This window comes from Lynx canadensis, chromosome B4 (assembly GCF_007474595.2).
Source record: "Lynx canadensis isolate LIC74 chromosome B4, mLynCan4.pri.v2, whole genome shotgun sequence".
Taxonomy (NCBI): Eukaryota; Metazoa; Chordata; class Mammalia; order Carnivora; family Felidae; genus Lynx; species Lynx canadensis.
The window spans coordinates 48,756,588-48,768,733 of NC_044309.1; the positions used below are offsets into that span (position 1 = coordinate 48,756,588).

A 12,146-nucleotide genomic window follows, 5' to 3' on the forward strand; every position below is an offset into this window, starting at 1 on the left:
AGAGAGAGAGAGAGAGAGAAAGAACCATTGGCTCAGTTGTGATCATGTGACATCCAGCATCACATACTACTCATATGGCAAGACATTGCTCATTTATCAAGTTAAAACTTATTAGAAGTGTTTGTTCCTCCTGCAGAACACTCACAGAACAAGTTACCTGCAGTCCAAGGTTTTACTGTAATTTTGTTTTCTCTAAGTGAGCACGGACTATTTCTTTCCTAGCCTGTTTGTTTTAAAAGGTTGTGTGCGGGGTGCCAGGGTGGCTCAGTCGGTGAAGCATCCAACAGTCAGCTCAGGTGATGATCTCAAGGTTGCAAAGACTGTTCGAGCCCCGTGTCGGGCTGTGCGCTGACAGCTCAGAGCCTTAAACCTACTTCAGATTCTGTGTCTCCCTCTCTCTCTGCTCCTCCCCTGCTCAAGCTCTGTCTCTCTCCCTCTTAAAAATAAATAAACATTACAAATAAATAAATAAATAAATAAAAGATTGTGTGCTATTGTCACCTTAGGTGAAATGTGACCATTACTGGCCGTTCACGGAAGAACCCATAGCTTATGGGGACATCACCGTGGAGATGATGTCAGAGGAAGAACGGGAAGACTGGGCCTGCAGACACTTCCGGATCAACTATGTAAGTCAGGTGGCTGTCCCCACGCTGAGGGACACCGATATGTCAGAGACCAACCCCCTGTCATGTAAGACTATGAGCTCTTCCAGCTTTGCAGCACTGCTTTCTTCAATAGATAAATCCCACGTTTAGTGTATTTATTTCCAGTTTTATCAGCAGTGCTGTGTGGATGAAATGGTAGGCCTGGAGACCCCGAGGAGATGGAATAAAAAGTCTGCACCTTTCCATCTCAGATCAGCCCAGGGCAATAGGAGACACAGGGCACCACTGCTCACCAGTTACAATTGACAAGTTCTCATTACTTATACTAATTATGGATGGGTATACTTAGGATATATAAGGCACACTTAAATTTTAAACTAACACCTAAACCATGATATAGTAGTTTGGGTTTGGTTTTCTTTGGCTTTTTTCCTTATTTTTTGTTATGGTTTGGCTTTTTATTATTTCAAAGCTATTTCTTTTTAATCATGGTTCCATATCTCTTTTCAAATGCTATTGATTTCTGAATATTACCATGTTAGAAAAGTCTAGAGGCACCTGGGTGGCTCAGTCGGTTGAGTGTCCGACTCTTGATTTCTGCTTAGGTATTGATCCCAGGGTCGTGGGATCGAGCCCCATGTCTGACTCTGCACTGACAGCATGGAGCCTGCTTGGGATTCTCTCTCTCTCTCCTTCTGCCCCTCTCCCCTGCTCCCACTCTCTCTCTCTGTCTCCCTCAAATAAAATTTAAAAAAGAAAAAGGAAAGTCTGTTTGTCCTGGGTCTGCTACTTCTCTGAAGATTAGGCTTCGAGCTCATGCCCAATGTTTGTGTGCCAGGCTGCATGCCCCTGTCAACCAGTCACCCTTCTTCACACACAGTAGTCCCAGAAAATAGGAGGGAATGTTTCTAGTACTCACTTAAACATGCTCTCTGTTGAGGACACCATTCAATAGGAAAGTCCTCAGCACAATGTTCTCTGCCTAGAAACAACACTTCCTAACTGTATACGTCAGGGGTTCAAGACTGGGCTATGGACAAATTGACCACTGCTTGTTTTGTAAAACCTATGAGCCAAGAATGAGTTTTAAATTTTTAAATGCGTGAAAAAAGAAAAATAATATTTCACACCAAATATGGAAATTATATGAAATTCAAACGTCAGTGTCCACAAATAACATTTCATTGAAACATGGCCACACGTTTGCTTACATATTGCCCATGAGTTATTTTTGTGCTGCATCAAGCTTGAATCGTTGGAACAGAGACAAATGACCCTTAAAACTAAAATATTTACTCTCTGCCCTCGACAGAAAATGTTTGGTGACCCTTAATATGCACAATAGAAACAAATATTGTCCCTGTCAGTGCAGCATAAGTACTCATGAACTAGCCACTTACTATATTTGCAAGTGAAATCACTTCTTAACCACTGGTAGTTAACAATGACTTTTGTCACAATGAGAATTTGGGCAAATCCCTAGCAGACAGCTTCATGCTGTTCCTTTTCTTTGAAATGGCCATCTCCTCCCTAAACACATTCCACCCAGAGTTTCAGCTCAAATGTCACCTCCTTTGTTAAGCTTTCTGTAGTCTCTAGACAGCTTTATTCCTTTCCCCCTCTGCTCTGTCTCACCTACTGCTCTATCGCAAGACATCAGAGATGGCTGCAGTTCTCTCCCTTCGTGTCCGCCTCACCCAGTATGCTGTGAGCTTGGGAAGCAAGTACCCCGTTTTAATAAGCTTTATAATCCCAACCCTTAGCCACTTATAAAAATCTTTGTGGAATGAATAAATCAGTGAATGAATGAAGGACTTCAAAAATAATAAAGCACTTGAAAAGACCTTCCATCAGAGAAAATACTTGACAATCTGAATGCCATTTGAATCCTGCTTTCTTTTTTGGTTATTTTAGCTGGGAAGCCAGTGTAAACTGCTGGAAAAATGTAGAACAAATATTTCCCTAGGTTTGGATTCAGGAGACAAGAAACTGCAGAGCACAAGACAACACCTGTTCCCATACCTGTTTCCTTGGCAGGGAAGAGTCACAGAGATCACTGTATGATCAATACTATGCTTCTTGTCCTTGGTCTTTTTTTTTTAATTTTTTTTAACGTTTATTATTATTATTATTATTATTTTGAGAAACAGAGAGAGACAGAGTGTGAGCAGGGGAGGGGCAGAGAGAGAGGGAGACACAGAATCCGAAGCAGGCTCCAGGCTCTGAGCTGTCAGCACAGAGCCTGACGCAGGGCTCAAACTCATGAAAAGCGAGATCATGACCTGAGCTGAAGTCGGACACAACCGACTGAGCCACCCAGGGGCCCCTTCTTGTCCTTGATCTTAAATTATGACCTTTCAATGACAATCATGTGAAGGGCTTGAAACATAAGAATAAAATATTGAGTAATAGTGCTTTCTGGTAAGATTGTTTATACGGTAGACACAGTCACGAGCATTTGGTCCTAGAGTGCCCCCTTTTGGCCATAAATGCAGAATCTAAAAGAACATTGTGCCTTGCCAATGAATATGTTTTTCTATTTGTTTCCATTTTTGTTTACACTCTTCTTTATTCCCTCTATATTGATATGTGGAAACTTTCAGAGTACAACCAGATAAAAGTATATGAGTGAGGAAATCGGGGTAAGAGAGATTTTGGAACGGCTAAGATAAGTTTTTCTCCTTCAGCAAAGAAAGGAGGAAAATGACCATAGCACACAGTTTTTCACTGTCCAGTGCTTAAAAACTTGGCATGAACTGAGTAATAACTGGAAACTAAAACCAGCAAAACTTTGTCCCCATTGATGTGTGCCTTGCTATCCAGCTTGACCAGGGATCACCCCAATACCTCTGTCTTACAACTGTAGAGAGACTAACAACAATATAAGCATTGCCTATTTTGGAACCACTTTGCTCATTTTAGCTAGAGACATTTTCAGATCAATTATATATATATGCATATACATATATATACACACACATATATGCCTACAATGCACAAGCCTTTGAACTAAGCCTATAATCAACCTTTGAAGAGAACTAACATTTTTTGTGAGCTTTTCTGGGCAACCGAAGTTGTCTAGTGATTGATTGAGCGTCCTTCGGTCCTCATGGTGTTGAGTAATGGAGTCATTATGCACAATTTATTATGCTTGGGTTACTTTATTGCCATACTTCCTGAAAACAGCAGTGAGAGGGGCAACATTTTTGCAGACTTCATGCTCTATATGTCTAAGAAAGAGCCCTTGAAGGTGGTGAGGGAGGTACTGCATGTGGCTTGGGATGTTTAGCCTTAAGTGTCTGGGGACAGTGGGTCTAATTGAGTGCTGATTTACTTATGTTTATACAGATCTTATTATGTGTTTATTTATATGCTTTATTTATGCATTTACTTATATTTATACAAATTCTACTCCACCCAAGACCACTGACTCTTTGGAATTCATTCCTCTTTAATGCCTGAACCTAACTTTAGTTTCAAACTCATAACCAGGCCAAATTCTTCCAAATTATGATACAGTATTCCATTCACTGAGGGGATTTTAGGCTCTTGCCAAGTTTGAGGGAAGGGCAGTGAATTAGATCTTTGTTGGGGCCTGGGTTTGGAATATTCCTGACTGTTGATAACAAGAACAGAATAAATCTTTATGCTTACAAATTAGTAGAGACTAAAAAGAGTGAATCTTGAATTATCCTGATAATTACTCAGTTCAGAGGGGACAACAATATATTTGATGTATGGGTTAATATGAATAAGATACATGTACAAAACATACCCACTCACTGGGATTCCCAGAGCCAACCATATATAAATAAATGCCCTGAGCTGGAAGGAAGAGAGTGGTGGAAACTATGGAGTAGTGGTGATGCTTAATATCTGACCGGTCCATCCTTCACAGACATGAGCACACTTAATCTTCCCAACAACCCCTGCGATAGGTCGTATTGTACTCTAACATCTAAAAAGACGCATCTTAGGTATGAGAAACCTGCTGTTCAGCCAGTTTGTCTTGGGTCAGAGCCCAAGACCGGGATTGTCCTATTGGTGAGTTATGGCAAGTATGATCTTGGGTAAAACTGTAAGGGAGCAAGGGAAGCAGGAGAGGACAGGGCAGGGAAGGAGCCAGGCAGAACTGTGGGTTCAGCTGAATTCTAGCCTCAGCTGCATACCATGGGGAGTGTGGGGCATGAACGGCACCTTACAGTTACATGTGCCACTCCGACGTAAGGGGGCTGGCATTTTATACCCCAATATCGGTCACTCCGTAGCTGTGGACTGCCCTCAGTAGGAGAACACATCCTCTCAGGCGCACTCCAGCAAGGCATTTCCCTGCGTGGAGGGACAACCATGAGGACGACAGAGCCATATGCTGTTAGCAGCAGCTGGAAAAGGGGCAGTCAGCCTGGCAAAGGGGACCCTATGGGGGAGGGTCACCAATAGCACCTCCCACGGTATTTTTGGGCCAAAGCTGATGCCATTGCTAAACGGCCGAGCCAGAATACACACCCTGATCTGCTTATGCTCTCATCTCCGCACAGGCCTGGATTCGCCGATTTATCCTACTATTTGAAGTTTTAAACAATTAGTATTTTTTCTCCAGGGCCTGCTTTGTGCCAGACACGATCCTCAGAGCTGGAAAGGGAAGTGTGCTGACCAGGAGTGGAACATGGCTTTCACTTCTTAATGGCATTAACTTGTGAGCTGCAGTGGCGGCCCGGGCCAGCTGGCTAGTGGACCGAGAGATTAATGCTCGCTTTGGCTTTTTCTCCTAAAGGCTGACGAGATGCAGGATGTGATGCATTTCAACTACACGGCGTGGCCTGATCACGGTGTGCCCACAGCAAATGCTGCAGAAAGTATCCTTCAGTTTGTACACGTGGTTCGACAGCAAGCTACCAAGAGCAAAGGCCCCATGATCGTGCACTGCAGGTAAACTCATCAGCCGCATTTTCTGTCGCAGCACCACAGGCTTTGCTTTATAAAGGGAATCACCCACCAGTCCATAAATCCCTGAGCACAGTGAATTAACGATTAAATGAATTATGAATCTATAACATTTACAACTCACTGATACCTTACTAGGTACACAATTTGCTTATAACGTGGCTTTTCCTATCTCCTATAGCCTATGAAATAGATATTTTTATTCTCATTCTCAGCTGAAAGAAAGAAGTGGGGAGGTTAAGGGACTTGCTCAAATTCGTGCAGCCAGAACGTGGAGGGGTTAGGACTCAACTCCAGGTGCACGGTCTCTAAAGGTCGTGCCTTTAGGTACTGTGTGAAATTACCCCCAGCCTATGAGAGATCCCGAGTGGTTTGTAACATGGCCAACTGCAAGGGCAGATTAAAAATAGCCAATCACAGCCCAGAATAATATTAATAGACATAAAAGCAAGATGAGGGAAAGGAGAAATGAAAGTATTCAGCTCATTCAGATAGACATTTGCTATGATTGCTCTTAGAGATTGTCTCTGAATTTCTAGACAGCTCAAATGAAAGGGGTTGTATGATCTAGCACATTATCCAAAAACAAGGGCCACACTAATTCCTTAGGAGAAACATTATCTTTGAATTTAAGCTTTCTTTCTCACCAAGTGAACCAAATCTCCATCAAAATCCATCAGTCTGACATGATTTCGTTGCAAAATTTTTATGCAACTCCCAAAGAGCATGGGATATAAATATGTTCCCACTGTATGCCACAGATAGAAATGGAATGGGGATGTTAGAGGAGGCACTGGTAGCCATGTCAACCTAAGTAAATAAGTCTATAATCCTGGGTCTAACACCTTGGCCTTTGTGAACCAGAATGGCTAGGGGAGTGTGTGTGCCTGTGTGTGTGTGTGTGTGTGTGTGTGTGTGTATGAGAGAGAGAGAGAGAGGGGTGGGGGGGAGGGGTGGGGACAGAGAAAGAGAAGTATGTGTCTGTGTCTGTCCAGAAAGAAAAACACTTTGTAAGCTACCCAGTTTGGGATCAGGGAGGATATTCTTGCGTGAGTTCATCTCACATGTTCACAGGCGTCACCAGACAACATTATCTAGTTTCAACACCATTCTTCCCATGAGCAGATAATAAAGGTGCTCAACCACGCGGTCAAACTCGTGGTTCCTTTCCAAGCAGGAAGCAGCCACAGCTCTGGATGTGACTTTATGGCTGCTCACCCAGAGGCAGAACGTTTTCTCTTAGACAGTAAGTCTTAGGAGGGAAGAGTTGTCTTGTAGAAAAGCAATCTCTGAACTCGAGGCTTCTAGTGTTGGATTTCTCTCCCAGCAGAGACTTTCTCTTTTCTCATTTTACCATAATTCACAATCCGCAGCCTCTCAGTGGTTGGGGGAGAAGAGCTGACTTGAATGTAGAACTGGGGGCTCTCCTGACCGCCGGTGGGCGGCGGTCAGTGTCAGTCACTCGCTCCACTTTGTTCCACTCTCTGAGCCCTGGGATTTGGGGACTGGAAGAGACTGAGTCCAAATATCAAATGTGATTTGGAGGCAACTATCTAAAAGATCGCTGGGAGACGGAAGCAGGCCCAGGACCCACCAGAATGGCCGGTGTGCTGTAAGGAAGGTCTGGGATGGTGAACTCAACTTAGGCCTGACGGCACACAAGTTGCTATGGCCCCAGAGCTAGAGCTGGTGTGTGGCATCTCAAGCCGACTTTCCAGCAGGGTGTGTGCGCCTAACTCTGAGGTTACGCAGAACGCTGCAACTGTTTATGTGTATCAGCTCTCCAACAGGCTCTACGTGGAATCATCACTTTCCTCCGGAAGCAGAGGGCCCTGCGGGAGAGGGGGTGTGTGTGAGGCAGTGCAGACCCACATCTCCTTAAGTGAGGTGGCAGGGATAGTCAGAAATGTGCCATCGAACGACACCCCGGACCACAACTGCACACTTCAAAATCGGTTAGGAAAATACTCTCAGGAGTTCTTCCCTTTTCTCAGTGGTGCCACCTGTAGTTTGGCGGGTTTTAAATTGCCAGTTTGTTTGCAACAGCTCAGAAGAATATGTCTGAGGAATATGTTGTCTGAACACTCTTTTGCAGTGCTGGAGTAGGACGGACAGGAACATTCATTGCCCTGGACAGGCTCTTGCAGCACATTCGGGATCACGAGTTTGTCGACATCTTAGGGCTGGTGTCTGAAATGCGATCATACCGGATGTCTATGGTGCAGACAGAGGTAGGAGCAGAATCAATACGCATTTTCAAATTTGCCCTGGAATGAGAAACTTCTCATTATTCAATCTCATGTTTCAAAACTGTTGTGTCCATTTTTTTTCTGCATCCACTAGTCCCAGCTTTTTATTGTTCATGTTCAAACTGCTTCAGGGTATTAAAAAAAAAAGATACTAGCTTCTAGCAATCTCTTCAGTGCATAGAGCTGGCACTGTTGTTGGCATCATATGCCCTTCATAATCCAGAGCACGTGGATGTATCTATGATATCTATAATGGAATAAAGCCTCTTTGAACAGACTGAGACTTCAGTGAAGGTGACAGCCAATCTGGGTAAATGCCACCGAGTGGGGACTGTGGAACTGACGTGATTTACTTCATACTTGAAATGCTAGATTTGGTTCAGTTAGTTTGGCATTAGTTTGTCCTCCATAACCCTCTGTCCCAATGCACTTTTGATGATGATCAAGGGCTGATTTATGCTTCCTGTCCCCCTTATGATTTTAAGGCTTTCCAGCTCCCAACCTAGCAGTGCAGCCAGTTCCCTTGGTCTAAATGAATGGATTTATCATTGTAACAACAAGGGAACATCCCCCAGAAATATCCAGCGGTGTTATATGCTCCCTCCTCCTCCTCTTCAGCCAAGCCTTCTCCTCCCTGCAAGCCTCAGAATGCACCCTGGCTGGAGTGGCAGCCCCTGGCCGCTGCCACCACACAACACACACTGCCTCCAAACAGCAACAGGTGTGCACCTGGGGGCGCCCCGAAGCCTACACACAATAGCTTGTTCCTGATCCTAATCACCAAACCATAGTCGTGACTTCTTAGCTTCCAGCTTACAATAATCCCTTTTTTCCCCCAAGGGGTGTGCAAGAGGAATGCTTGTAGAGTACAACACAACCAGGCCTGACCTCGTATTTCATTTCCAGACTAAATGGTGCCTTAGTCTTTTTCCTGCTTTTTCTATGATGCACCACTAGATGTCAGTCTAACTCAAAAAGCGTGCAGCCATGGCTGCTGTTAGTGCCCGGGTTTTTCTCCTCTGCCTCTGTTTGCTCTCCTGCCTCCCCACTCCCACCTTTCCAAGGCTGGACACAGCCGATGGATGGTATTTATTTCTGAGCTATAGCAAGATCATACCACTTTGGAAAGAGTGACCCATTCACACGCAGGTGCCTCATTGATGATGTGTTTGCTTCCTCACTTCCTTGAACCCACTCACATCCCAACTCTGCTGCCTTCTAATTTACAGTGGTGGGGACGTGAACTAATATTACCTCCTTATCGTAAGCTTGAAATGTGCTGGTTCCCCAGAGAAGCCCACTACCTAGTGATTAAACAGTGCTTTATGAATCGGTCCATATTTTTGGTTTCCACTTCTATAAATTTACATCCTCATATGTGGTTTAAAATGTCCCCATTATGTATAGTAATCCCCAGCCTTCAAAGGGCCACTCCTTATTTTAAGTATTTTGGATGTAATGAATTGTCTGCCCCATTGACTTAATTTATGCCTCTTATAACTTTATAGACTTTGATTATAGCCTGTTTGCCTATGGCTTTCCCAATTACAGAATCTTAATCCCCTTTTAAAAACTACCTTCACATGGCCGACCCTCCATCCAGTTCTCAGCGCCATTATCTTTCCTCGCATGTGGTAATCGCACAAAGCTAGAGCAGCCTCCATGTGCCTCTCTGCAGAGCTGAGGAAGTATTTTGTTTTTCTCCCTAACGCTCTGGCCCCGCATTTTGGTTGTTTGGCTTCTTTGTTTGGGGCAGCATTTTAGGTTGACATCTCCAGGGAAACGGTCTTTTTAAAGTACAGCATCCCTTCCCTGAACTCTTGTGGGAAAACTCAGTCAGTAAAAGAGGCGGAGGTCACCACAGGTTACTGATTTTTTCCAACTGTTCCAGCTTCTTGAGTTCCCTCAGGATTCTGCAATGGATGCTTTCTAGTTGGAGTTACTTATTTATCTCCGTTTTGTTAGTTACGTCTGAAACATCTTGTCCATTTACCTTTATTTTTCATGGCTTCTATGCTCATCATGGTTCAGCCTGTATTTTGAATGTTAGGGTTTTCCTAACATCCTTCTTGAGCCCGTTCATACCCCCCAGACCTTCTGTCTTCTACTTGACTGATGTTAACACGTAAGGAGCGGAGTCAAACAATTATTTTCTTCAGCTTTATCATCCCACAGTACCCCGTTGACACTAATGATTTTCAAGAGGCCAGTTCGGATTCTCTCTCTATAAACCGCCTGCGTGCTGTGTACCGGGTTTCCTCCCGTGGCTGGTTTCTAATTTTCCTGCCTCCTCTAGACTATCCGCCATCTCCATTCCACCACCCCGCCCCACTCAAGCAATTGCAGAAGTTACCGATTAAAACAGCTGTGTCCTGAGATGCACATTTCACGTCCCGGCAACATGCTGCATGGTCTGCAGCGTTGACATGCCCTCTTGCCTTTTCTCAACTGACCGGGCACGTGGTCTGGGCCTCTCCACAAGAGCAGGAAGGGCAGTTAGAGAGTAGGGGTGGTGGGGTGAGACCCCATGAGGGCCTGGGTCACAGCATGGCCTCTGTACAACCCCCTTCACCTCTCACAGGCCCTCCGTCATCTGTAAAATGTGAATGATGTATTTGTGAATCGTACAGCACACATCATGGAAATATCACCTAGACAAGCACGGTGAAACTGTAAAGGGCTCTGTATGGATGGCATTCACCTCTCCTGGGCTCTCTTCTATTTTTATCAAACGTTTTGTTTGATTTTCTTCTAATAGGCTTTCCCTGGAGGTCAGTGACGGCTTTGCTTTGAGCAGCCATTCTCCTGATCGGCAGCTTAGGCTTCTCAGGGGCCCTCAAGGTTGTGTCTGTAAATAGTCTTTTATTTACTTTGCCTGTGGTCTGTCTACTTTTTTTTTTTTTTTAATTTTTTGACACCCAAGTTTGGCCACTGAACAGTTACGCAGTGAAGAGCCAGGCAGTTTCTGGCCTTAACTGTGCCCAGTGCCTGACACAACACCAGAAACAACAGAGTGGTGTGTGATAATGAGAAGAGGTAGCCAGTTATTGATATTATCACAAAATAAGGGAATATATGGGGCGCCTGGGTGGCTCAGTCAGCTAAGTGTCCGACTTCAGCTCAGGTTCATGAGTTCGGGCCCTGCGTCAGGCTCTGTGCTGACAGCTCAGAGCCTGGAGCCTACTTTGGATTCTGTGTCTCCCTCTCTCTCTGCCCCTCCCCTGTTTGGGCTCTCTCTCTCTCTCTCTCTCAAAAATAATAAAAAAATTTTAGGGGCGCCTGGGTGGCTCAGTCGGTTAAGCGTCCGACTTCGACTCAGGTCACCATCTCACGGTCCGTGAGTTTGAGCCCCGCGTCAGGCTCTGGGCTGATGGCTCGGAGCCTGGAGCCTGCTTCCGATTCTGTGTCTCCCTCTCTCTCTGCTCCTCCCCCGTTCATGCTGTGTCTCTCTCTGTCTCAAAAATAAATAAATGTTAAAAAAAATAATTAAAAAAATAATAAAAAAATTTTAAAAATAAGGGAATGTATTTTTTCCAAAGCTTGTTGAAAAATACAGATTGGGCTTAGGTATCAACTCAGTGAGGTTTGAAGCATTAACCTATATTTTATAAAGTTGTACAAAAGACTCCTTAAATCCTGCGAATACCATGACTGGTTTCTATTTCAAGGTTATTTCTAATGGTATTACTTACAGAGACGCTCTAGGCAATGAAGACAAAGTAGAAAGATCATGAAGTTTCTTTGATTTCATGGCACTAAGACAGTTACTCTCCATATGCTGATGCATTTCATCTCCATCTTCAGTCAAGTATAACTTTCATCCAGTTGTGCTTCGATGCTACATATACATATGCTAATTTTACATTCTAATTTTCCACCTAACATTTTGCTCTGTGTATCTATCATCCCAAATTGTCCAAAATTCTATAAATCTCATTTTAAAGACTGAATAGTGTTTCAGTATAGATCTGCTGTAACTTATTTAAACCATTCTCCTTTTAATAGAACCTTAATTGGGCTCTTTTCCCACTTGTTTACTGTCTGCGTCCAGAGTGTCACTTATTAGCACTTTATTAATAATACTTCTGCCAACCACAGATGAAAACAACGGCTTCAACAAGCTCAAGTTATCATTGAATGTGACTTTTCCCCTTCGGTTTTGCTCACATCATGGATGAAAACCAATTGTTTGAATTTACATTTTTTTATTATGTCGCCATTTTTTGCTTATGGTTTAATATTTCCTCAGTTTACTTCAGAAAATATTTACTAAGCACAAGCTGAGTGCTAGACATTAGGAATAAAAAGATACAGTCCCTGCCTTCTAGGAATATTTGGTCTAATT

The 12,146-nt window shown here is 43.8% G+C and overlaps 1 protein-coding gene across 1 annotated transcript in view; it reads left to right on the plus strand.

Annotated features, from left to right (window-relative positions):
* PTPRO (protein tyrosine phosphatase receptor type O) overlaps positions 1 to 12,146 on the plus strand; it is a 113,625-nt gene that overhangs the window by 97,535 nt on the left and 3,944 nt on the right. The window contains exons 23-25 of the mRNA XM_032593773.1: positions 507 to 629; positions 5,383 to 5,537; positions 7,648 to 7,783. Of these exons, the coding sequence (XP_032449664.1) occupies positions 507 to 629; positions 5,383 to 5,537; positions 7,648 to 7,783 (414 nt within the window). The remainder of the gene's footprint in view (positions 1 to 506; positions 630 to 5,382; positions 5,538 to 7,647; positions 7,784 to 12,146) is intronic.